The following is a 27,275-nucleotide window of genomic DNA, read 5'->3' as shown; positions in this document are numbered from 1 at the left end:
CATGATATTTCCAACTTAGAAGACACATTAGAGGAAGAAAAACAAAGTGGTTACACACGGCTTAACAAGATTCAGTGAATCATAACAATAGAAAAAAGGAAATGATGCCTTAGATATTGATGCTTTCGCATAATTAACCTCATAAACACAACTATGAACTTAGTAGTAATGTTAATTGATTATCCAGAAGGAAAAATAACAAGGAAAAAGCATTGCTCATGGTAAGACCATGAGTATAAAAAGAGACAGGAGTAAGGAAATAGTCAAAAACAAGAAGCCACCCTCTTGCAAGCCCACTCGTGGAACTCCACTCCTTCCATTGACACCATGGTCAGCTCCTGTTGTGGCTCCGTCTGCTCTGACCAGAGCTGTGGCCGAAGTCTCTGCCAGGAGACCTGCTGCCCGCCCAGCTGCTGCCAGACCACCTGCTGCAGGACCACCTGCTGCCGCCCCAGCTGTGGTGTGTCCAGCTGCTGCCGCCCGGTCTGCTGCCAGCCCATCTGCCCTCGCCCCACCTGCTGTATCTCTAGCTGCTACCGCCCCTCCTGCTGTGTTTCCAGCTGTGGTTCCAGCTGCTGCAGGCCTACCTGCTGCATCTCCAGCTGCTGCAGGCCCCAGTGCTGCCAGCCTGTGTGCTGCCAGCCCACCTGCCCTCGCCCCACCTGCTGCATCTCTAGCTGCTACCGCCCCTCCTGCTGTGGGTCCAGCTGTGGTTCCAGCTGCTGCAGGCCTACCTGCTGCATCTCCAGCTGCTGCAGGCCCCGGTGCTGCCAGTCTGTGTGCTGCCAGCCCACCTGCTCCCGCATCTCCAGCTGCTGCCGCCCCTCTTGCTGTGGCTCCAGCTGCTGCCTGCGCCCAGTGTGTGGCCGGGTCTCCTGCCACACCACTTGCTATCGCCCCACCTGTGTCATCTCCACCTGCCCCCGCCCCGTGTGCTGTCCTTCTTCTTGCTGCTAAGCCCGCCACCCTGTGACCACTGTCTCTGTTTACCTCTGTCCCCACTAATGCAGACCCTTCTTTTGTGCTGATCATTAGGACAGGGGCTGGGGTTGATGTTGCTGAACTGATTTGGGTCTCATGATTTTAATGAGCCCACCACAGGTCCACTATCTCTGTGAGCACATTCTGGCGTCAGTCCAAATTCTACTTGTTTGGATCTCTCCCCTTTATCCAAGTGTGAATTTGTTTGTATTAGTAACATACCAACTCTTGTGTTCATCAATTCGCTTCAAATTCTCCTTCTTAACTTTTGGCCTTCAAGTCATCAAGCAGCTAAAATTCAATTTCAATATTTCTGCATTATGAATTTTTATAGTTGCTCTCTTAATGGCTCCAGTGAAAATTTTCCTTTATCATTTTTATTCCCCAAATTTTCCTAAGTTGTAACTCTATGCCGAAAATAAACTATCACTTTCCTATATGAAACATGTAGTGTGATGATACACTTCTTTGAGATTTTTTATGCATTCTGGACAACTGTATTTTACCTACACTTGTAGAAGAGATAACATGGCTTTGTTAATTTCACAATAGAGGTTAAGCTTCCTAGTCACAGCTCAGGTCTCATTAGTTCTTAGACAAAATAGATATTCTCAGGAATTCATGAATAAAAATCAAAGAAATGATACCTTCTGCAAAATCTGGAAATAATTAATGCTCTATGGGACCTCTTTTTCATACTGTCTGCCTGTGAAATCAGTTAATAATTGTAAGAATAATGGAACTGAATGTTTGTAGCTGGGAGAAAACACAATGAAAGATTAAAGGTGATATGTTAGAAATTAAAAGAAAGGACAGATGTAAAAGCCAGAAGTTTCAGTAAAGTTGAAGTCAAAGTGTTAGTCGCTAAGCCGTGTCTGTCTCTGTGCAACCCCATGGACTGTAGCCTGCCTGCCTTCTATTAGTCCATGGAATTCTCCAGGCAAGAATACTGGAGTGGGTTGCCATTCCCTTCTCCAGGGGATCTTCTTACCCAGTGACGGAAACCTGGTCTCCCGCTTTGCTGGCAGATTTTTTACCACCTGAGCCACAGTTCAGTTCAGTTCAGTTCAGTCACTCAGTCATGTCCGACTCTTTGCGACCCCATGAACTGCAGCACGCCAGGCCTCCCTGTCCATCACCAACTCCCGGAGTTCACTCAAACTCATGTCCATCGAGTCGGTGATGCCATCCAGCCATCTCATCCTCTGTCGTCCCCTTCTCCTCCTGCCCCCAATCCCTCCCAGCATCAGGGTCTTTTCCAATGAGTCAGCTCTTCGTACTGGAGTTTCAGCTTTAGCATCATTCCTTCCAAAGAAATCCCAGGGCTGATCTCCTTCAGAATGGACTGGTTGGATCTCCTTGCAGTCCAAGGGACTCTCAAGAGTCTTCTCCAACACCACAGTTCAAAAGCATCAATTCTTCGGTGCTCAGCCTTCTTCACAGTCCAACTCTCACATCCATACATGACCACTGGAAAAATCATAGCCTTGACTAGATGGACCTTTGTTGGCAAAGTAATGTCTCTGCTTTTGAATATGCTATCTAGGTTGGTCATAACTTTCCTTCCAAGGAGTAAGCGTCTTTTAATTTCATGGCTGCAATCACCATCTGCAGTGATTTTGGAGCCCCCAAAAATAAAGTCTGACACTGTTTCCACTGTTTCCCCATCTATTTCCCATGAAGCGATGCGACCAGATGCCATGATCTTCGTTTTCTGAATGTTGAGCTTTAAGCCAACTTTTTCACTCTCCACTTTCACCTTCATCAACATGCTTTTTAGTTCCTCTTCACTTTCTGCCATAAGGGTGGTGTCATCTGCATATCTGAGGTTATTGATATTTCTCCCGGCAATCTTGATTCCAGCTTGTGTTTCTTCCAGTCCAGCGTTCCTCATGATGTACTCTGCATATAAGTTAAATAAACAGGGTGACAATATACAGCCTTGATGAACTCCTTTTCCTATTTGGAACCAGTCTGTTGTTCCATGTCCAGTTCTAACTGTTGCTTCCTGACCTGCACACAAATTTCTCAAGAGGCAGATCAGGTGGTCTAGTATTCCCATCTCTTTCAGAATTTTCCACAGCTTATTGTGATCCACACAGTCAAAGGCTTTGGCATAGTCAATAAAGCAGAAATAGACGTTGTTCTGGAACTCTCTTGCTTTTTCCATGATCCAGCGGATGTTGGCAATTTGATCTCTGGTTCCTCTGCGTTTTCTAAAACCAGCTTGAACATCAGGAAGTTCACGGTTCACGTATTGCTGAAGCCTGGCTTGGAGAATTTTGAGCATTACTTTACTAGCGTGTGAGATGAGTGTGGTAGTTTGTGCGGTAGTTTAAGCATTCTTTGGCATTGATTTTCAAGCCCAAAGGAAACTTTCATTGGCAGCATAGAAATCGACTCTCATCTCCTGCAGCTAGAGGGTAGATCAAGCTAAGGATCAAGCCTAGTTCAGTTCAGTTCAGTCTCTCAGGCACGCCCAACTCTTTGCGACCCCATGGACTGCAGCACGCCAGTCTTCCCTTTCCATCACCAACTCCGTAGCTTACTCAAACTCATGTCCATCGAGTTGGTGATGCCATCCAACCATCTCATCCTCTGTCATCCCCTTCTCTCCCCAGCACCAGGGTCTTTTCAGATGAGTCAGTTCTTCACATCAGGTGGCCAAATATTGAAGTTTCAACTTCAGCATCAGTCCTTCCAATGAAAATTCAGGACTGATTTCCTTTAGGATGGACTGGTTGCATCTCCTGTAGTACTGGAAAAACCATAGCCTTGACTAGATGGACTTTAGTTGGCAAAGTAATGTCTCTGCTTTTTAATATGCTGTCTAGTTTGGTCATAACTTTTCTTCCAAGAAGCAAGCGTCATTTAATTTCCTGGCTGCAGTCACCATCTGTAGTGATTTTGGAGCCCCAAAACTAAAGTCTGTCACTGTTTCCATTGTTTCCCTATCTATTTACCATAAAGTGATGGGACTGGATGCCATGATCTTCATTTTCTGAATGCTGAGCTTTAAGCCAACTTTTTGACTCTCCTCTTTCACTTTCATCAAGAGGCTCTTTAGTTCTTCTTCACTTTCTGCCATAAAGGTGGTGTCATCTGCACATCTGAGGTTATTGATATTTCTCCTGGGGATCTTGATTCCAGCTTGTGCTTCTTCCAGCCCAGCATTTCTCATGATGTACTCTGCATATAAGTTAAATAAGCAGACAGAGGGCAGACAAACTGAAATCACAATTACAGAAAACTGGTGAATCTGACCACATGGACCACAGCCTTGTCTAACTCAATGAAACTAAGCCATGTCGTGTGGGGCCACCCAAGATGGACGGGTCATGGAGGAGAGGTCTGACAGAATGTGGTCCACTGGAGAAGGGAATGGCAAACCACTTCAGTATTCTTGCCTTGAGAACCCAATGAACAGTATGACTAGAGTTGCTACAACATAATTTGTCCAGAAAATGGCTGAACTTGCTAATGAGAGACTATATTCCCAAAAGATACGCAGGACTCTGACTGCTTCATAGTTAGCGGTGTTCTTTTTCCATCAGGAAGCACATATTGTCTGGTTGTCTTTCTTTTTGTGATATTAGCTGCTGTGGGTGATTATTGCCTAGAACCCCTGCTTCATTAGCCACAGCAAAAACATCATTTTGCAGTTCCATTATTCCTCTGCCATGTATTACCTAGAATAATTCCATAAAGAGAAAATTCCCCTCATCAGTGTTTGGTTATCTTGAGGAATAGTATCTGCAGAAAAGGCAAAATAAATGCTTGAGTCTTTCTCTTTATTTAGCAGAGTACCTCCTTCAAAAGAAACCAAAGAGTTTTTTAAAATTCCCACCAATATGGACTTATGGATTTCAATACACTTGACGGTGTATCAATCCATTCCAGCTCACATGCCAAGTGATGTTCAAATAAGCAACTTCCAATTGGCCTTGGGTTTTTGTGAATGAATCTGGTAGTCCTCAAGGACTTCCTTGCTTTTTAATATAACAAGATATTCCAAATTCATTTGTATATTTCTTTCCCTAGACTTTTAATCACTCCTTTCTCCAAGGAGTCCTATTTCTTTCAGAGGGAAACACTGTTTGAGACCATAAATTGAAATATGAGAATGCTCATTACCCCTAAAGCATTTTCTATCAGCCTTTTCAGTGTTTACAACTAGAAGGCATAAATATAAAGGCAGACCATGTTATGAGTTTCTACTGAGAACTACGGGGTTTTTACTTAACTTCAGATACCTTTACCTACAAATCTCATTTCTACCAGTGCTCCAAATACCTCAGTGACACCAGTGTAATAACTCACTTTGTTTATTCCTCAATGTTTGCATACCAGTTCAGAATAATATCACCAACATTAAAACCAATGTTTTTAATTGTTACTGAAAATAAACTTAAGATTGCTTTTTAGCTTTTAAAACAATCTTTGAACTGTTCCTGTCCCTGAAGTTATACCTCAATATATAGTTATGTTCCTTTGTTGCTGTTGTTGTTATTTTAACAATTCTGAGAAATTTTTGAAAATTTGTTTTTTATAATTTTGCAAAATATTTGCATAGGTTCAAAGTCAAAGCTACAGAACAGGATGTATTCAATGAGATTTAGCTTTTATCCTTTGTCTTCTCTACCCTATTCCCTCCACCCTTCATGGTCAAGATTTTTTTTTAACATAAGTATTTTTATTTTTATTTTTTTTTTACTTTACAATATTGTATTGGTTTTGCCATACATCAGCATGAATCCGCCACAGGTGTACACATGTTCCCCATCCTGAACCCCCTTCTCACCTCCCTCCCCATACCATCCCTCTGGGTCAAGATTTTTTAAAATTATGAGTAATACTGCCATTACTTTTTTTCAGCCTTGTTAACATACAATTGACATACAAAACCTACATATACTTAAAATGTACAATTTGCTGTTTTATATGTGCATACTCATGAAATCAACACTACCATCAAGATAAAGCACACCCATACCCTCTTTTGTGGGTGTGCTTCTCTCCCATCCCCTGCCCATGGGCAACTGCCATTCTGGTCACTATAAATTTATTTGCATTTTCTGGAATTTCATGTAAATGAAATTCTTCACTCTGTACTCTATCTTGCCTGGCTGTTCACTCAGCCCAATTAGACTGAGATTCATGTAGTTGTCTGTATTACTAGTTCATTTCTTTTTATTGCTGAGAAATAAGGACTTGTAACATTTTTTTATCCACTCGCTTGTTGATGGACACTTGGGTTGTTTCTGGATTATTTTTTCTATCACAAATAAAGTCACCATGAACGTTTGTGAACAAGTCTTTGTACAGATCTATACTTTAAATTTCTCTTGGGTAAATACTTTGAAGTGGAAGGGTTAGGTCATATGGTAGGTGTATCTTTAACTCTTTAAGAAAGTGTCAAACTGTTTCACAAAGTGATTGTGCCATTTGATGTCCCTTCGTTGTACAACAGCTTCAATAACTTCACATTAACATCAATGTTTGCTAAGATCAGTCTTGTTAATTTTAACCATTGTAGGTGTGTGTGGGCTTCCCAGATAGCACTAGTGGTGAAGAGCCCACCTGCCAGTGCCGGAGACAGAAAAGAAGAGGGTTCAATGCCTGGGTCGTGAAGATCTCCTGGAGGAGGGCATGGCAACCCACTCCAGTATTCTTGCCCGGAAAATTCCATGGACAGAGAAACCTGGTGGGCTACAGTCCATAGGGTTATAAAGAGTTGAACATGACTGAAGAGACTTTGTATGCAGAGTGTGTATAGTGTTATTGTGATTTTAACTTGTATTTTCCTAATGGTTAATGTTGTTGTACATCTTTTCCTGGGTTTCCTTGCCTTCTGTGTATTTTCATTGGTGAATTTCAAATCTTTTGTTCATTTGGAGGTAGAGGGTTATTCATTTTCTTATTATTGAATGGTAAGAGTTCGAGTTCTTTATATGTTCTATAAACAGATTATTTGTTAGATTATGTTCTGTATTTTCTCCAAGTATTCGGCTTACCCTTTTATTGCCCAATCAGTATCCTTTGAAGAGAAAAAAAAAATTTCATTTTGATGCTGCTGCTGCTGCTAAGTTGCTTCAGTCGTGTCCAACTCTGTGCGACCCCATAGACGGCAGCCCACCAGGCTCCTCTGTCCCTGGGATTCTCCAGGCAAGAACACTGGAGTGGGTTGCCATTTCCTTCTCCACTGCATGAAAGTGAAAGTGAAGTTGCTCAGTCGAGACCAACTCATAGCAACCCCATGGAATGCAGCCCACCAGGCTCCTCCATCCATGGGATTTTCCAGGCAAGAGTACTGGAGTGGCTTGCCATTGCCTTCTCCGTTCATTTTGATAGAGTCCAATTAATTGATTGTTCTGGGATGAAATTAAGTTACTTAATAGTTTGATCCTCTCAAGACTTACTTGTAAGCTGTGTGAAATAGTACCAGAGCAGCTTTACTCCAGAAAAATTTGCCCCACTCTTGAGTCAATCACCTTTCAGAGTATTATAACCCTAATTTATGAGACTCTTCACTCTGAACCATTGGAAACATGGGACTATTTCTGGCCCAGTGTCAGCTCTAAGGATTGCTCCCTCTGCCTTTTACTGGGATGACTAGGGGTGGGGTTCTCTGCCCTTGACTAGTTTCTTCGCATGCATGCACTGATGGGTAATTAGCTCAACACTCTAGGTGGACTTTCTGCGGATCTCTGGGGTTCTCTATGCAGCTCTCTCCTCTCTAGTATCCTGCCCTGCAAATTCTAGCTGTCTTTCCTCCTTCATCCCAGCTCCATCTCAAGTCAGCATAATTACCAGGCTCTATCTGATTCTCCCTCTTGGAGCGGCATCCCAGAAACTCTCTTCAAGAGATAAACTGGGGCAGTCCTAGGACCACCTTTGTTGTTTCCCCTCTCTAAGGCACCAGTGCGCTCTCTTGATTGCCAAGCCAATCCCCATCACTCCCTCTTAGCTGGAAGTGTAAGTCCCTCTTTCTTATTTTCTCTTTCTTTATTCTTCCATTATTTTATAAAATGATGTAAGCAAATATTTTCTATATTTATTTTCTTGCTTTTTAGAGATATTGTAGAACACTACAGATATTTTATCCATTGGCTTGACCATATCTTAGCAATATATCCTTGACATCACTTCATAGTAGCATGTACAGATTCTCATCACTTTTTACCACTGAATATCAGGTTGGTTCAAAAGTAATTACGGTTTCTGTGAATTTTAAATCATTATAACTACGCTCAAATACATCTTTATCAGGAACCATTACAATCAACTCATTTTTGCTAATGAGAAATGTTTGTTTATTCCCGTAGCATAAAAATCCATGCTTCAGGGTTCATTGAATTCTTGGAAAGCATTTTCTGCCTCCTGAAAGTTGTGGAAGCATTTTCCCTGCAAAAACTTGTTGAGATGCTTGAAGTGGTAGTTGGTTGGCTAGACGTCAGATGAATATGGCAGATGAGGCAAAACTTCGTAGCCCAATTTGTCCGTTTTTCGAGTGTTGGTTGTGTGACTTGCAGTCAATAATTGTCTTGGAGAATTGGGCCCTTTCTGTTAATCAATACCAGCTGCAAGCATTGTAGTTTTCAGTGTATCTTATTGATTTGCTGAGTATACTTCTCAGATGTAATGGTTTTGCCAGGATTTAGAAAAATGCAGTGGATCAGTTGGGCAGCAGACCACCAAACAGTGACCATGACCTTTTTTTGGTTGCAAATTTTGCTTTGGGAAGTGCATTGGGACTTCTCAGTCCAACCGCTGAGCTGGTCATCAGTGGTTGTCATATAAAGTCCGTTTTTCATCACACGTCACAATCTGATTGAAAATGGTTCATTGTTGTTGTATACAGTAAGAGAAGACAAAATGATTTTTTTGATTTTCAGTCAGCTCATGAGGTACCCACTCAAGGAGCTTTTTCATCTTTACAATTTGTTTCAAATGCCAAATGACTGTAGAATGGTTAATGTTGAGTTCTTTGGCAATTTTTTGTGTAGTTGTAAGGGGATCAGCTTCAGTGATTGCTCTCAGTTGGTCGTTGTCAACTTCTGATGGCCGGCAACCATGTTCCTCACCTTCAAGGCTCTCATCTCCAAGGCTCTCATCTCCTTTGCAGAACTTCTTGAATCACCACTGCACTGTATGTTTGTTAGCAGTTCCTGAGCCAAATGCATTGTTGATGTTGTGAGGTGTCTCTGCTGCTTTACACCCCATTTAAATTCGAATAAAAATATCGCTTAAATTTATTTTTTGTCTAACATCATTTCTATAGTCTAAAATAAATATAAAACAAACAGCAAGTAATGTCATTAGCAAAAATCTAAGTGATAAATGTGCATTAAAATGATGCATAACATAACCACATGTATTTAAGAATGTATTCCAATATCAAACAGAAAATTTCAACAATGCAAAACTGCAATTACTTTTGTACCAACCTTAATATTATTCCATAATGGGAACACACTATATGCCGGGAGCCGGCATATTGCATACTGAGTGCATATTGCATATTGAGTGCAGCACTTTCCACAGCATCATCTTTCAGGATCTGGAATAGCTCAACTGGAATTCTATCACTGCCGGGAGCCAGCGTGAGGAGCTCCACCCATGACAAAGGTCATGAGGAAGGAGCCTCGGCATACGCAAAGGCGGGATCGAGCCTCAGGAGTCCCCCTGGAAATTCTCGAGCATTTACACCCAAAACCAGAGTCTGCCTACTTTCTGCTTTGTGCTTTCACCTACACCTCTGACTTAACAGGGGGCTGTCCCCCACTACCTCTCTGAAAAAAGAGTTAGCTTACAGCTCCAGTTAATAATTCCTGGGTGTGACAGTGTTTCAACCTACAAACTCCTTTGGAAATCCTCTAGCCTGCCTGAATAGGTTTTTCTGGCCACATGTGATTGCTCAGAGCCTCCCAACTGTGAGAGGCGTGAGATGTTCTAAACTGTCTAAATACAGATTCCTTTGAGCAGTTAAAAGATTGATTAGAAATTGTATTGGTGAAGGATTTTCACTTTTTGGGCCAATGTTTGCTGCTAAGTTTCCATATCCCTTACCTGCTGTGTCCCTGGCAGTGTATTGATTAATATAATTGGTGTAAATAGTAGCTTTAATGTTTGTAACCTGGGACCCTTGAGTTAATTCTTTTTCTCGTTATAGCCCATCACACCTTTGCTCTGTAGGAATGCAACTTTATCTAATGCTTTTGGAGGGTGGCGCTTGACTTATCACCTTTAGAGAAAAATAAGTTTTCTGAAGAAAGGGTCTTAAAATGTTAACAGGCCTCCGGGCCAGAAGATGATGCAGATCACCTAAGCTTTTGCGTATGATAAGTTTGCAGGAAGAAAGCCTGGCTTACTGCATGACTCTACCCCTTCCCCCATTATCCTCTATGCATAACTTAAGGTATAAAAACTACTTTGGAAAATAAAGTGCGGGCCTTGTTCACCGAAACTTGGTCTCACCATGTCGTTCTTTCTCTTACCTTCTGGCTGAATTATTCAGCCTCTTTTCTCCACTGAATTTCCTCACTGAGCTATCCTTATTTCAGCCTCTTTTCTCCACTGAATTTCCTCACTGAGCTATCCTTATTTCAGCCTCTTTTCTCCACTGAATTTCCTCACTGAGCTATCCTTATTCCATTACTCTTTATATCCTTAATTAACGTTTAATTAAGCAATTGTTTCCTGATCCTCGCCGACGCCGTCCCGCTTCGAATTCCCTGGATCCACCGGGGCTGGACCCCGGCAACTATAGTTTATTCACCAGTACCACATTGAAGGACATCAGATTTATCGTTGCTTTGTTTTTACAAATAGCACTGTTATGAATAATCTTGCATGTTTTCATATTTTTTCCTGAGTATTTTTTGGATAATTTATAGACTTGGAATAGCTGAATCAAAGAATAATGCTGCTAATTATTATCAAATCATCACAAGAAAATGATAAACAAACTTATTTCCATAGTCCTATGATCAGAGAATGTTGTCAGATCTTGAATTTTTGACAGTCTCAAGGTGAGAAGTGGTATCCTGTATAATTTCATTCCTATTATTATGAGTGAGTTTGGGCATCTTTATATGTTGAAAAAACAGTTGCATTTTATTTTCCATCAGATTTTAGGCCTTTTATCCAACTGAATCTAATTTTATAAGCACTTTATATATTAAAGCCATTAACTCTTTGTCTTTGCCATACATTGCAAGTAATTTTATTTTCAATTCATCAGTTCATTATGCATCTTTTTTTTTTTACTTTGTTTATGGGGGATTCCTTTGTATTTCTTTTTCATTACAATTAATTGTCTTTTCACTATTAGAACGTAATTGCCAAATGTATGTGTATACAATTGAAAACTATTAAACAGAGTCCTCTTTAATGATGAGATCTTCTAGTGCTTCCATTCTCATCTTGTAAGTGACTAGTTGACTCTCTTAGAAACATCTATTGCATAAATATCTTCCTTACCACACTCATTGTAACCAACCCAGAAAGGCATTCACCTCCCACCCCTAGACTGCAACCACCACCTGTCTTCCCACTTCCTGTCTCTCCACCCACCTCTAGCTAAGTAATATTTACAAAGCTGAGATATTGGTTCACAACTTTCTCCCAACTGTATGATGATATCCACTTTCCTTTGTATAAATTGAAGATTATCTTTAAATTCTCTCACTCTATCAGTGAACATTATTTTTTTTTCTATTCTTCTACACTTACCAGCCAGACAAGTCATTTACTTCATCATAAGTCAACCTACGCCCTCATTCAATAATGTCCCCATTGTCTGCTCTGCTCTTCTCCATCCATCTAGATCATCTGTAGCATGTTAAAGGATAAGTAAATGCCCTGTGTTTTCAATAAATCCCATGGTCATTCAACTAACATTCACTCAGGGCAATTGCTGGGTATCATATCTATAAAACTGAATAAGACAGTGCCTGACCTCATAGGGGCAAACAGAAGGACTGGAAATAGACATACAAACTAGCTACAATCAAGTGTGATACTCTAGATCAGAGGCATATCTTAAAACAAAAGGAGGGAAGGACTCATTTTGAATGTGGTAGAAACCAAGAAAGACATTAGAGATGATTTTGTGTCTTGGCTGGACATTTAAGTACAAGCAAGAGTTTGCTGTGTTGACAAGGGAGAAAGCATATTTACACAAAAGAGACAGAAAGAAAATGACTTAGGAGTATAATATTCTTAACTTCTTTGAATGTTCTATGGGAGAACTACCTTCCCTGCTTACTGTGTGACTTCAATCTATCTGAGCCATATTACTTCATGTCAGAAGAATTAAGAAAATTGTGTTTACCTCACAAAGTCCTTGTGAAGTGTAAACAAGATAACAATTATAGAAGACTCAGAAAATTCCTAACATGTAGTAGGCACTCAAAAATAGTAACTATTAGTGTTATATTTCATAAAAGTATATGAATTTAAATATATAATTGGTATTTTGTTTAGTAATCACACTCTAAATAGCTGCAAACCTCATGTGTGTGTCTTATTTGTCTTATTCGAGTGTATGTGGGAAATAAATTAAGCCTTAATCCCTTAATCTTTCATTTGTATCAAGGAAAAATCTCAAATATATCTTGCTAAGAGACAATACCTCATAATACAAAAAAATATACTTCAATAATACTCAGTTATACATAGCCCATTGCGTATGTTGACATACTAAAATATAGATTAAAAAAAAAACTTATAATATGTAATCTTTGAGGAACATGTCAATAATAATTTAATAATGTTAAAAAGGACCCATCATGCCAAGGTGTTTTTACTATTTAGAAGTAGTGAATCACTGCACTACAACTCTTTCAAGTTGAATAGATCCAATAAAGAAAACACTTTATAGATAGAACTAATAAAGAAAGTGGCGCCAGTGGTAAAGAACCTGCCTGCCAGTGCAGGAGACGTAAGAGACATGGATTCATTCCTGGACCAGGAAGATCCCCTGTAGGAGGGCAGGGCAACCCACTCCAGTACAGCACAATAAAGAAAACAGGCACTTCCTTTGGGATCTTTTAAAAAACTGAGACATTACTTTGCCAACAAAGGTCCGTCTAGTCAAGGCTATGGTTTTTCCAGTAGTCGTATGTGGATGTGAGAGTTGGACTATAAAGAAAGCTGAGCGCCGAATTGATGCTTTTGAACTGTGGTGTTGGAGAAGACTCTTGAGAGTCCCTTGAACTGCAAGGAGATCCAACCAGTCCATCCTAAAGGAGATCAGGTCTGGGTGTTCATTGGAAGGACTGATGCTAAAGCTGAAACTCCCATATTTTGGCCACCTCATGTGAAGAGTTGACTCATTGAAAAGAACCCTGATGCTGGGAGGGATTGGGGGCAGGAGAAGGGGATGACAGAGGATGAGATGGTTGCTTGGCATCACCGACTTGATGAACATGAGTTTGGGTAAATTCCAGGAGCTGGTGATGGACAGGGAGGCCTGGCGTGCTGCAATTTGTGTGGTTGCAAAGAGTTGGACTGACTGTGCAACTGAACTGAACTGAACACCTTAATGAACATCCAGTAGTCCAAAGGAATCAGAGTATTCTTCATTGTACATGAGTGGTTCTCTCTCCTAATCTAAGATGGGTCTTTAATCCTATTTTCCCACCAGCATTTCATATGATTGCTCTTAACCTCTTTGACAGCAGAGGAGATTTAGTCCTCACTCTCAGCATATTATCCTGGAGTTAAATACATAAATAAAAACTTGTGAAATCCAGTAAAACAATGTCTTATAATGAGTCTACTTGAAGGACACATCAGATAAGGGAAGAAATATGGGTGCTGATTCACTTGGCTTTAACCAAATTAGATAGCTCAGAATACAAGAGGAAAAGGAAATGTGCCATTTTTAAATGTAGGAATATTTACCAGATAAACACAATTATATAATTTGCTAAAAATGAACTGATTTTCTAGTGAGATAAAAATAACAACAATAATCCTGCACATGCTCAAAGTAGTTCTCAGCAGGGTATAAAAGTGACAGATGGCAAGGAAAGATCAGACTCAAGAACCTCACTCTCCTATTAACAACAGAACCTCCACCCTCTGACACCATGGTCAGCTCCTGTTGTGGCTCCGTCTGCTCTGACCAGAGCTGTGGCCGAAGTCTCTGCCAGGAGACCTGCTGCCAGCCCAGCTGCTGCCAGACCACCTGCTGCAGGACCACCTGCTGCCGCCCCAGCTGTGGTGTGTCCAGCTGCTGCCGCCCGGTCTGCTGCCAGCCCACCTGCCCTCGCCCCACCTGCTGCATCTCTAGCTGCTACCGCCCCTCCTGCTGTGTTTCCAGCTGTGGTTCCAGCTGCTGCAGGCCTACCTGCTGCATCTCCAGCTGCTGCAGGCCCCAGTGCTGCCAGCCTGTGTGCTGCCAGCCCACCTGCCCTCGCCCCACCTGCTGCATCTCTAGCTGCTGCCGCCCCTCCTGCTGTGGGTCCAGCTGTGGGTCCAGCTGCTGCAGGCCTACCTGCTGCATCTCCAGCTGCTGCAGGCCTACCTGCTGCATCTCCAGCTGCTGCAGGCCCCGGTGCTGCCAGTCTGTGTGCTGCCAGCCCACCTGCTCCCGCATCTCCAGCTGCTGCCGCCCCTCTTGCTGTGGCTCCAGCTGCTGCCTGCGCCCAGTGTGTGGCCGGGTCTCCTGCCACACCACTTGCTATCGCCCCACCTGTGTCATCTCCACCTGCCCCCGCCCCGTGTGCTGTCCCTCCTCTTGCTGCTGAATCTCTGCTTTGAACATACTGCTTCCTCATTTCCTCCCTCCCCACAGTTGCAGAGCTTCTTTTTAAAATATGGAGGGTTCAAGAGAACTGGTCTCTTGAATTTCATAAGCAAACATCAGGCATACTGAGCCCACGTTCTAACTTCTCTCCAAACTCCCCCACTTCTAAATGTAATCACTCAGAATCTCCCAGGAAATTATATTCTCCCAACACTCCTCCCTTTTTCTTCAGCACATCTATTTTTCATGCTTAAGGAACTTGTCAAATCACTTGTGAGGCCACTGAATTTATCTCTCTGATATGGAAATCCAGTGAAGATTTTTTGGTGATTTTCTTATGTCTTTTTATTTCCATGAACCTAAATAAATGTCCTCCTACTGGCACTGAAAATTGAATCTGATTGTTACTCTCTTTCTTTGTTTTAAGTATTTACATTTTGATCCAAAGTAATTGTATTTTGCCTTCACCTGCCAAAGAGCACAAATTAATCAACCTTCAGTTCAATTCAGTTCAGTTAAGTCTCTCAGTCGTGTCCACATCTTTGTGACACCATGGACTGCAGCACGCCAGGCCTTCCTGTCCATCACCAACTCCTGGAATTTACCCAAACTCATGTTCATTGAGTCGGTGATGCCATCCAGCCATCTCATCCTCTGTCGTCCCCTTCTCCTCCCACCCTCAATCTTTCCCAGCATCAGAGTCTTTTGAAATGAGTCAGTCAGTTTTTCGCATCAGATGGCCAAAGGATTGGAGTTTCAACTTCAACATCAGTTCTTCCTATGAATTTTCAGGACTGATTTCCTTTAGGATGGACTGCATGGATCTCCTTGCAGTCCAAGGGACTCTTGAGACTCTTCTCCAACACCACAGTTCAAAAGCATCAATTCTTTAGCACTCAGCTTTCTTTATAGTCCAACTCTCACATCCATACATGACTACTGGTAAAACCATAGCTTTGACTAGATGGAACTTTGTTGAGAAAGTAATTTTCTGCTTCTTAATATGCAGTCTAGGTTGATCATAACTTTCCTTCCAAGGAGTAAGTGTCTTAATTTCATGGCTGCAGTCACCATCTGCAGTGATTTTGGAACCCAAACAAATAAAGTCTGACACTGTTTCCACTGCTTCCCCATCTATTTGCCATGAAGTGATGGGACCAGATGCCATGATCTTAGTTTTCTGAATGTTGAGTTATTGTTGTTTTTTTTTTAATTTTATTTTATTTTTAAACTTTACATAATTGTATTAGTTTTGCCAAATATCAAAATGAATCCACCACAGGTATACATGTGTTCCCCATGCTGAACCCTCCTCCCTCCTCCCTCCCCATACCATCCCTCTGGGTCGTCCCAGTGGACTAGCCCCAAGCATCCAGTATCGTGCACTGAACCTGGACTGGCATCTGAGTTTTAAGCCAACTTTTTCGTTCTCCACTTTCACTTTCATCAAGAGGTTCTTTAGTTCTTTCTTCACTTTCTGATGGTGTCATCTGCATATCTGAGGTTATTGATATTCTCCTGGCAATCTTGATTCCAGCTTGTGCTTCATCCAGCCCAGCGTTTCTCACGATGTACTCTGCACATAAGTTAAATAAGCAAGGTGATGATATACAACCTTGACATACTCCTTTTCCTACTTGGAACCAGTCTGTTGTAATACTGGAGTGGATTGCCATTCCATTCTCCAGGGGATCTTTCTGCCCCAGGGATCAAACCCAGGTCTTCTGCACTGCGCGGGCAGATTCTTTATGTTCTGAGCCACCATGGAAGTCCCTACATATACAGTGGAGTTCTACTTTATTCAAGGAGCCAGAGTTTCAGTACATTTGGTTTATTATTATTATTCAGAATATTCAGTGTATTCTGCCTTCTAGAGGGGCTACCTTCAGTGCCAGGGAGGTGACATAAATGAATGAAACAGCTTGGTGACAGTTCCTAGGTATTCCTGGAGACTGTGATTTTATGTTCAAGACAAAAAGGGGACCTTTCCAGTGCCACTTCTGCTCACTTCCTGTCCCTTCCCTTCTAGAAGTGCTAATCCCCAAAAAACTTCTAAATAAACATCCTGTTTGCTAATTTTTATCTTTGGGTCTGCTTTTTAGGGAACTCAAACAGTCTCGAAAAGCAATTTGTAACTCACAACAGTTAATCTGAGAGCTGGAAAGATTGACTGAAATTTATTTTTCATCTTTAGTGTATAATAAGTAGGAGCTTAAACATAAACATAGAAAACTTATGGAAATGAATATGTAGAGAGAACCGTGAATTTTATCTAAAGTACATTTATTCTTTGCTAAGGATTTTATGTCACTTATACATCAATATCTGCTTTATTTAAAAATTTAAATAACACAAAAGAATGTGTTCAGAAGTGAGTTTCCTATTATTAGTCTTTGCCGATCCCATTGAAAACCTGTTTATACAAAGAGAGATATATTCTTATTGAATACATTTGTATCACATTTATGTCTTTATTCACAAATCCAGCTTTAGCTGTACATTTTTTTGTTCTGATGTTTATTCAAATATTATTTTTTGGCCTTCAGGCAATGTTAATACATCCCTCCAATACCAGGTAAGTATATTATTTGACAGATTTGCTTACATATTTTTTATATTTATTGTTGAGAACTGTAAATACATGCTTCCTATCAGTTTTTATGAAGAAATCTTGCTAAGTGCATAAGAAATCTATCACTTTTCTAGGTCAGCCAACTTCACTGTTAACAATAATATTCAAGTGATTCTTGGGATTTTCTAGACATATCGTCATGGCTGAGAATAGTCCCCAGGCTCAGGTATGCCCCAGATTCATTCCCCAGTTACCCAGGTGGTAACCGCATTATTAAGTCAGACTTATGGGTTTTCTTTCGTTCCTGCCTTGCTCTCCCACTTCCTCATGTGTACTTCCCAGCATTCCCCCCACCCCCAAGTGAACTACCTGCACTCACATCTTTGTCTCAGTATCTGCTTTGGGTGCAATTCAAACAACAACAATAGATGTTCAGCTAATATTTTTAGCTGATTGATATTAAACCAGTGATGATAGTTACTTCTCACAAAAGAGGGCTAAATTGGGATGTCTGGAAGAGAAGAGAAACAGTGTCAACATATGTGCTCACCTCCTTTCTATTGTACCTGTTTCTGTGTTAATACAGCATATGTATCCATGGTGTCCTATAGGTAAGTTCCACTCAAAGGATCAAATTTGAACTTCCACAAATGTGTTTTATCAGGTGACACGTTGCTTGCCACTTAAACAAATGTGGTATTCCTCAAGTGTAACCATGATCCCTTTGTTTGGAATGTTTCTCCCACTTTTCTCAACCAGGCAAGCAGACATATTTTTAAAGGACCATTACATATCCATAAGTCATCCAAGAGCCTTCATTCACTCGACAAACATTTGTCACTAATGTGCTCTGTCTCAGTAACAAAATTAAATTTTATTAGTTCATGCCTTCAGGGTGTCTGCATCACAGAAGTGAAATGACAGAAAGTAAATGTAGTACAGCAGAGTGCAAAATTCAGAGCACAATGCAGGGACAAATTGTATTTGAACAGGGTAGTTAATCATTGAGAGGAAACATTCAGGGGAAACCTGGGGTATTGATAGAGGAATAGTAGTTTGCAAAGATAATGACAAAAATGAAACATTCCAGGAAGATGAAACAGCTTCAGCAAAGGCATGCGAGCTTTATTTCCACCTCTTCCTCAGCTGTCCTAAAACAGCTTAACTTCTGTTTAATCTTATGTAAGTTTTCTTTTTTTTTCCCTCAACAGTTCTATGCTTCTTTGGCTTATTGCTTAAAGAAGTATTAAGAATATGCACTGTGTTATATGCTGTATTAAGATTCAAAACAAATATAAGATATTCAGCACAATGCTTAGTGAACTCAGCATAATGCCTAGTGAATTTAGCATAATGCATAGTAAATACGAATGATAAATATCATTATTCCTCAGATTTTATTGAAGATGTATGGAACATATCCCATACTATATATGCTGATTTTAGTTCTTTAGTCAAAATAACACAGGAAGCTCAGTCTGGTGCTCTATGACAACCTAATAGACGTCATTCTATTGGTGGGATGTGATTGGGGTGGAGGGCAGATCAGAGGGAGGGGACATATATATACTTATGGCTGAATCATATTGTTGTACTGCAGAAAGCTACACAAACTTGTAAGAGAATTATCCTCCAATTTAAAAAAGAGACTTAAAATAATAACTGTCATTCTTTTGAAAATGAAAGTCACTCAGTCGTGTCCAGCTCTTTGTAACCCCATTGACAGTACAGTCCATGGAATTCTCTACATCAGAATACTGCAATGGGTAGCTGTTCCCTTCTTCAGGGGATCTTCCCAAGCCAGGGATCGAACCCAGGTCTGTGACATTGTAGGCAGATTCTTTCCCAGCTGAGCTATCGGGGAAGCCCTTCTTTTAGCAATTGCCAAACTGTTTCTTATGCATGTGACTCATTCAAGTATCTACAGGAAAAAGATGAGGCGTTACCTGTCAAGTTCTCTTACTACCCAATAGAATGTCTTGGATCCATATTTTTGAAGACTTAATAATTCCAAGCATGTTTATATATAATGAATGCTTTTGTAATGAAATATCCTGTGTACAAGTCTAACAAATTAAAGATAAATCAAAACATCCCATTCATGTTGCCTAGCCTGGGAGACACAGTAAAAATGTGTTTCTTCTACTTAAAAGCTGTGACTATAGCTAAGTGCTTCTGACAGTAGAGCCCAAACAGATACAGAATTTGAAACTTCCTTGTGGTCTAGCTATCTTCCTGACCATCAAAATGCCTACAGAGTATCACAATCATCCCTATTATTTGCAGGACAAGTCTCCACAAACATCTTTCTTTCTATTTCCTTTCCAGTGCTTCACCTTATCAGCACATTTCCCCCTCACCCTTGACAATAAAATATACATGAGCCATATAAGAAACTTTTTCTCTCTGATGTTCAGACAGCAGTGATATGAGAAAATATCACACTCAAAAAAAATTTCAGAGCCACATGACTAATGCTTTGTTAAGACATTGAACACACCAGGAGCACAACTGACACCCACTAAGGAAGTATTGGGATAGATCTTTAAATCGGACACACAAGAACATATCAGAAAAAGGAAAACTGTTATTTTCTCCAAATTGGAATACTGCAGGATAAACACAAATTATGTAATCAAATGATCAATTTTCCTAAGAGGGTAAACAATAACCAGGAAATAATGATGTCATGAGAGCAGCTCTTCAGCAGGATATAAAGGGGGCTGTGGGCCAAGGCGACTCAGACTCAAGAAGCTCACTTTCCTGGAAACTCACCCAGAACTTCCACCCTCTGACACCATGGTCAGCTCCTGTTGTGGCTCCGTCTGCTCTGACCAGAGCTGTGGCCGAAGTCTCTGCCAGGAGACCTGCTGCCAGCCCAGCTGCTGCCAGACCACCTGCTGCAGGACCACCTGCTGCCGCCCCAGCTGTGGTGTGTCCAGCTGCTGCCGCCCGGTCTGCTGCCAGCCCACCTGCCCTCGCCCCACTTGCTGCATTTCTAGCTGCTGCCGCCCCTCCTGCTGTGTTTCCAGCTGTGGTTCCAGCTCCTGCAGGCCTACCTGCTGCATCTCCAGCTGCTGCAGGCCCCGGTGCTGCCAGCCTGTGTGCTGCCAGCCCACCTGCTCTCGCCCCGCCTGCTGCATCTCTAGCTGCTGCCGCCCCTCCTGCTGTGGTTCCAGCTGTGGGTCCAGCTGCTGCAGGCCTACCTGCTGCATCTCCAGCTGCTGCAGGCCCCGGTGCTGCCAGTCTGTGTGCTGCCAGCCCACCTGCTCCCACATCTCCAGCTGCTGCCGCCCCTCTTGCTGTGGCTCCAGCTGCTGCCTGCGCCCAGTGTGTGGCCGGGTCTCCTGCCACACCACTTGCTATCGCCCCACCTGTGTCATCTCCACCTGCCCCCGCCCCGTGTGCTGTCCCTCCTCTTGCTGCTGAATCTCTGCTTTGAACATACTGCTTCCTCATTTCCTCCCTCCCCACAGTTGCAGAGCTTCTTTTTAAAATGTGGAGGGTTCAAGAGAACTGGTCCCTTGAATTTCATTGGCAAACACCAGACATACCAAGCCCACGTTCTAACTTCTGTCCAAACTCCCTTCCTTTCTAAATTAGATCACTCGGAATCTCGTAGGAAATTACAATCTCCCAACACTCCTCCCTTTTTCTTCAGCACATCTATTTTTCATACTTAAGGAATTTGTCTCCATCACTTTTGGGGCCACTGATTTTTATTTAACATGGAATTCCAATAAAGATTTCTTTGAGTACTCTTTGTTAAAGACTTTCTTATGTCTTCTTATTTCCATGAACCAAAATAAACCTCCTCCTACCAGTACTGAGAATTGAATCTGATTGTTACTCTCTTTCTTTTTTGTAAGGATTCATATTTTGATCCAAATAATTGTATTTTGCCTGCACCTTCCAAACAACACACATTAATTGACCTTCAAGAGAGGTCAAAAGACACTGATCACTTCTTAGTTATGTCTACAAAGTAGATAAATTAATCATTTTCTAGTCTTCATGGGGGAAAGGGGTGAAATTGAAGTGATAGGGCATCTATGAACATAATTACAGGAGAAAAGATTTGGAGATTGAACACAATTCATGATTTTTAACAACACCACCTTTCAGGGTTTTTTCACCTATAAAAGCATCACATAGATAGTTTAGTAAAAGTCTATGCATTTTCTACTTAGGGTCGCATGCAATGAGTCCTTCATCCACTCACACAGTGAAAATGTTAGTCACTCAGCTGTGTCCAACTCTATGCGACCCCAAAGATTGTAGCCCACCAGCTTGCTCTGTCCACGGAATTCTGCAGGCAAGAATACTGGAGTGGGTTGCCATTCCGTTCTCCGTGGATATTTCTGCCCCAGGGACCAAACCCCGGTCTCCTGCATTGCGGGCAGATTCTTTATCTTCTGAGTCCCCATGGAAGCCCCTGCATATTCACTAGAGTTCTGTTTTGTTTTTGTAGCCAGAGCTTCAGTAGATTTGTGTTATTATAATTATTCAGAATATTCAGTTTATTCTGCCTTATAGGGGGGCTACCTTCAGTGCCAGGCAGGTGATATAAAACCATGAAACAGACCTGGTGACAGTCCTAGGTATTGCTGGTGACTGTGAGTTTAGGTCCAAGACAAAGAAGGGACCCTTCCAGTGCCATGCTTAGATGTCCACTGAAACTCTATCCCAGCTTGATTTCTCCAGCTGTCCACTTCTGCTCATTTCCCTCCCCCTTTCCTTCTAGAAGTGCTAATCCAAGAACACTTCTCAATAAACATCCTGTTTGCTATTTTTCATCTCTGGGTCTGCTTCCTAGGGAACTCATACAGTTCCCAAAAGCAATTTGTAATTCACAACAGTTAATCTGAGAGCTGGATAGCCTGACTGAAATGTAGTTTTCATTTTTTAGTGTATAATAAGTTGGAGCTTAAACATAAACTTGGAAAACTTATGGAACTGAATCTGTAGAGAGAATTGTGAACTTTATCTAAAGTACACATATTCTTTTCTAAGGATTTTATGTCACTTATACACCAATATCAGCTTTAGTTAAAAAAATTTAAATAACATAAAAGAATGTGTTCAAAAGTGAGTTTCCTGTTGTTGGTCTTTGCCAATCCCATTCAAAACCTATTTTCACAAACATACATTCTTATTGGATGCATTTGTATGACATTTATGTCTTTATTCATTAACCCAGCTTTAGCTGTACATTTTTTTGTTCTGATGTTTGTTCAATATTATTTTTTGGCCTTCAGGAAATGTGAACACATTCCTCCAATACGAGATAAGTATATTATTTCACAGATTTCTCTACATATTTTTTATACTTATTGCACAGATCTGTGAATTCATTTTTTCCACTACATGTTATGAAGAAATCTTGCTAAATGCATGGGAAATCCATCAGTTTTCTATATCAGCCAAATTCACTGTTAACAATAATATTCAGTTGATTCTGTGGGATTTCCTGATGTACAATCACGGCAACTAAGAGCCCCAGCCTCAGGATGTCCCCAGATTCATTCCCCAGTTGCCCACAGTGGTAACCGCATCATTAACTCAGACGTTTAGGTTTTTCTTTCTTTCCTGCCTTCGTTTCCACTTCCTCATCTGTACTTCCCAGAATCGCTCCGCAAAGTGAACTACCTGCACTCACATCTTTGCCTCAATATCAACTTTGGGTGAAATTCAAATAAAAACAATAGATGTTCAGCAAATATTTTTAGCTGATTGATATTAAATCAGTGATGGTGGTTAATTCTCACAAAAGAGATCTAAATTGTGATATCTGGAAGTGCAGAGAAGTGTCAACACTTGTGTTCACCTTCTTTCTATCATATCTGTTTCTGTGTTACTATACCACATGTATCCATGGTGTCCTATAAGTAAGTTCCATTCTATGCATCAAGTTTGAACTTCCATAAATGTGTTTTATCAAGTGACATGTTGCTTTTCACATAAACAAAGGTGGTTTTCCTCAAGTGTAACCATGATCCCTTTGTTTGGAATGTTTCTCCCACTTTTCTCGACCAGGCAAACAGACATATTTTTTAAAGGAACATGACATACCCTTAAGTCACCCCAAAGCCTTCATTCACTCGACACACATTTGTCACTAATGTGCTCGTCTCAGTAACAAAATTAAATTTTATAGTTCGTGCCTTCAGGGTGTCTGCATCGCAATAGTGGAATGACAGAAAGTAACTGTGGGACAGCAGAGAGTGCAAAATTCAGAGCACAGTGCAGGGACAAATTATATTTAAACAGGGTAGTTAATCATTGGGAGGAAGCATTCAGGGGAAACCCGGGGTTTTGAGAGAGGAATAGTAGTTTGCAAAGATAACCACAAATATAAAACAGTCCAAGAAGATGAAATGGCTTCAGCAAAGGCTTGCAAGCTTTATTTTCCACCTCTTCCTCAGCTGTCTTAAAACAGCTTAACTTCTGTTTAATCTTACAGAATATTTTTTTCGTCTTAATGTTTCTATGCTTCTTTGGCCTATTGCTTAAAGAAGTAGTAAGAATACATACTACATTATAGCTGCATTAAAGATTCAATACAAATAAAAGATATTCATCACAATGCTCAGTGAACTCAGCACAATGCCTGGTAAATTTAGCATGCTGCTGCTGCTGCTGCTGCTAAGTTGCTTCAGTCTTGTCCGACTCTGTGCGACCCCATAGACGGCAGCCCACCAGGCTCCCCTGTCCCTGGGATTCTCCAGGCAAGAACACTGGAGTGGGTTGCCATTTCCTTCTCCAATGTATGAAAGTGAAAAGTGAAAGGGAAGTCGCTCAGTTGTGTCCGACTCTTCGCTACCCCATGGACTGCAGCCTACCAGGCTTCTCCATCCATGGGATCTTTCCAGGCAAGAGTACTGGAGTGGGGTGCCATTGCCTCCTCTGAAATTTAGCATAATGCACAGTAAATACTCTGCAAATGATAAATATCATTATTCCTCACCTTTTATTGAAGATGTATGAAACTTATCCACATACTATATATGTTGATTTTAGTTTTTCATTTAAAAATAGCATAGGAAGCTCAGTCTGGTGCTCTAAGACAACCTAGAGGGGTGAAACAGGATTGGGGTGGGAGGGCAGATCAGAGGGAAAGGATTATATACAGTTGAGGCTGAATCACATTGTTGTACTGCAGAAAGCTACACAACCTTGTAAAGGAATTATCCTCCATCTAAAAAATAAGACTTAAAAAATAACTGCCATTCTTTTGAAAATGAAACTTGCACATTTGTGTCTAGCTTGTTGCGACCCAATGGACTATACAGTCCATGGAATTCTCCAGGTCAAAATACTGGAATGGGTGGCCATTCCCTTCTCCCAGGGATCTTCCCAACCTAGGGATCGAACCCAGATCTCCCACATTGCAGGTGGATTCTTTCCCAGCTGAGCTATCAGGGAAGCCCTTCTTTTACCTATTTCCAAACTGTTTCTTAGGCATGTGTCTCATTCAAGCATCTACAGGAGGAAGATGAGGAGTTACATGTCAAGTTCTCTTACTACCCAACAGAATGTCTTCGCTCAGTTGAAGCCTTATTAATTCCAAACATTTTTATATATAACGAATGCTTTTGTAATGAAATCTCCTGTGTACATGACTGACAACTAAAAGATAAACCAAAATATCCCATTCTGGTTACCTAACTTGGGAGGCATAGAGCAAAAATGTGTTTCTTCTATTTAAAAGCTGTGAGTACTGCTAAGTGCTTGAGAACCTGGAGTGAAATCAGAGGCAGAATTCGTTAACTTCCTCATGGTCTATCTTCCTGACCATCCAAGAGGCCCACAGAGGATCACATTCATCCATATTATTTGTGGGACATCCTCCCTCCAAACAGCTTGTTTTCTAATTCATTTCCAGTGTTTAATCTCACCAGCACTTGTTCCCCTCACCTTTGAGAAAAAAATATACATGAGCCATATAAGAAACTTTTTCTCTCTGAAGTTCAGAGAGCAGTGATAGGAGAGAAGATCACACTCAAAAAATAAGTGTTGGAGTCATATGACTAATGCTTTGTAAGCACTGAACCCACCAGGAGTAAAGATGACACCCACAGCGGAAGAACTAGGACAGGGCTTTCAATTGGACACACAGGCGCTTACCAGGAAAAGGAAAGGTATTATTTTCTCCATTTTCGAATACTGAATAAGAAACACATAATTATGTAATTAAATGATCAATTTTCCTAAGAGGGTAAACAATAAAAGGAAATAATGATATAATGATAGCAGCTCTTCTGCAGCATATAAAGGGGGCTGTGGGCTGAGAAGACTCTCAGACTCAAGAAGCTCACTTTCCTGGAAACTCACCCAGACCTCCACCCTCTGACACCATGGTCAGCTCCTGTTGCGGCTCCGTCTGCTCTGACCAGAGCTATGGCCAAAGTCTCTGCCAGGAGACCTGCTGCCAGCCCAGCTGCTGCCAGACCACCTGCTGCAGGACCACCTGCTGCCGCCCCAGCTGTGGTGTGTCCAGCTGCTGCCGCCCGGTCTGCTGCCAGCCCACCTGCCCTCGCCCCACCTGCTGCATCTCTAGCTGCTACCGCCCCTCCTGCTGTGTTTCCAGCTGTGGTTCCAGCTGCTGCAGGCCTACATGCTGCATCTCCAGCTGCAGGCCCCAGTGCTGCCAGCCTGTGTGCTGCCAGCCCACCTGCTCCCACATCTCCAGCTGCTGCCGCCCCTCATGCTGTGGCTCCAGCTCCTGTGGCTCCAGCTGCTGCCGCCCGAGCTGCTGCCTGCGCCCAGTGTGTGGCCGGGTCTCCTGCCACACCACTTGCTATCGCCTCACCTGTGTCATCTCCACCTGCCCCCGCCCCGTGTGCTGTCCCTCCTCTTGCTGCTGAATCTGCTTTGAACATACTGCTTCCTCATTTCCTCCCTCCCCACAGTTGCAGAGCTTCTTTTTAAAATGTGGAGGGTTCAAGAGAATCGGTCCATTGAATTTCATAAGCAAACACCAGACAGACTGAGCCCTCGATCTAACTTCTCTCCAAACTCCCCCACTTCTAAATGAAATCACTCAGGATCTACCCAAAAATTGCAATCTCCCAACACTCTTCCCTATTTCTTCAGGACATCTGTTCTTTCATGCTTAGGGAATTTGTCTCCATCACTAATGAGGCCACTTGATTTTTATCTCTCTGATATGAAATCCAATGAAGATTTTTTTGCTGTACTCTTTGGCAAAGATTTTCTTGTGTCTTGTTATTTCCATGAACCTAAATAAACGTCTTCCTACTGGCACTGAAAATTGAATCTGATTGTTGCGCTCTTTCGTTTTTTAAAGCATTTACATATTGATCCAAAGTAATTGAATTTTGCTTGCACCTGCCAAACAGCATAAATAATCAACCTTCAAGAGAGGTCAAATGACATTGACCGCTGCCTAGTCATGTCAAGGAAGTAGGTATATCAGTCATTTTCTAGTCCTTATGGGGGAAAGGGGTGAAACTGAAGTGATAGAGCATCTATGAATATAATAACAGGAGGAAAGATTTGGAAAGATTGAACACAATTCATGATTTTTAACAACACTTTCAGGGGTTTTTCACCTATAAAAGCATAGCATAGATAGTTTAGTTAAGTCTATGCATTTTCTACTTCGGGTCACATGCAATGAGTCCTTCCTCCACATACACAGTGAAAATGTTAGTCACTCAGCTGGGTCCAACTCTATGTGACTCCGTGGATTGTAGCCCACCAGGCTCCTCTGTCCACGGAATTCTGCAGGCAAGAATACTGGAGTGGGTTGCCATTCCGTTCTCCAGGGGATCTTTCTGCCCCAGGAATCGAACCCAGGTCTCCTGCACTGTGGGCAGATTCTTAATCTTCTGAGCCACCATGGAAGCCCCTACATGTATACAGTGGAGTTCCTTTATTCTGGTAGCCAGAGCTTCAGTAGATTTGGTTTATTATTATTATTATTCAGAATATTCAGTTAAG

At 41.6% G+C, this 27,275-nt stretch overlaps 4 protein-coding genes across 4 annotated transcripts; all 4 read left to right on the top strand.

Annotated features, from left to right (window-relative positions):
- The first annotated feature begins 327 nt into the window (after positions 1 to 327).
- LOC132343073 (keratin-associated protein 4-9-like) lies at positions 328 to 1,425 on the top strand. Its single transcript, XM_059878533.1, has one exon. It carries the CDS (start codon positions 328 to 330, stop codon positions 955 to 957), a length of 630 nt encoding a protein of 209 aa, XP_059734516.1. The 3' UTR covers positions 958 to 1,425.
- A 12,639-nt stretch (positions 1,426 to 14,064) lies between these two features.
- LOC132343072 (keratin-associated protein 4-7-like) lies at positions 14,065 to 15,133 on the top strand. The gene has a single exon (XM_059878532.1). The coding sequence runs from the start codon at positions 14,079 to 14,081 to the stop codon at positions 14,736 to 14,738; it is 660 nt and encodes a 219-aa protein (XP_059734515.1). The 5' UTR covers positions 14,065 to 14,078; the 3' UTR covers positions 14,739 to 15,133.
- Positions 15,134 to 20,044: 4,911 nt separating this feature from the next.
- LOC100141108 (keratin-associated protein 4-7) lies at positions 20,045 to 20,881 on the top strand. Its single transcript, XM_005220787.5, has one exon. It carries the CDS (start codon positions 20,109 to 20,111, stop codon positions 20,736 to 20,738), a length of 630 nt encoding a protein of 209 aa, XP_005220844.3. The 5' UTR covers positions 20,045 to 20,108; the 3' UTR covers positions 20,739 to 20,881.
- A 4,728-nt stretch (positions 20,882 to 25,609) lies between these two features.
- LOC787051 (keratin-associated protein 4-7) lies at positions 25,610 to 26,176 on the top strand. The gene has a single exon (XM_002695981.4). The coding sequence runs from the start codon at positions 25,667 to 25,669 to the stop codon at positions 26,174 to 26,176; it is 510 nt and encodes a 169-aa protein (XP_002696027.1). The 5' UTR covers positions 25,610 to 25,666.
- The last annotated feature ends 1,099 nt before the right edge of the window (positions 26,177 to 27,275 follow it).

This window comes from Bos taurus, chromosome 19 (assembly GCF_002263795.3).
Source record: "Bos taurus isolate L1 Dominette 01449 registration number 42190680 breed Hereford chromosome 19, ARS-UCD2.0, whole genome shotgun sequence".
NCBI lineage: Eukaryota > Metazoa > Chordata > Mammalia > Artiodactyla > Bovidae > Bos > Bos taurus.
The sequence above is the reverse complement of the archived record's forward strand: the minus strand, read 5'-3'. Positions and strand labels throughout refer to the sequence as shown.

Coding starts and splice junctions, on each gene's coding strand:
- LOC132343073 (XM_059878533.1), top strand. CDS start 328: ATGGTCAGCTCCTGTTGTGGCTCCGTCTGCTCTGACCAGAGCTGTGGC.
- LOC132343072 (XM_059878532.1), top strand. CDS start 14,079: ATGGTCAGCTCCTGTTGTGGCTCCGTCTGCTCTGACCAGAGCTGTGGC.
- LOC100141108 (XM_005220787.5), top strand. CDS start 20,109: ATGGTCAGCTCCTGTTGTGGCTCCGTCTGCTCTGACCAGAGCTGTGGC.
- LOC787051 (XM_002695981.4), top strand. CDS start 25,667: ATGGTCAGCTCCTGTTGCGGCTCCGTCTGCTCTGACCAGAGCTATGGC.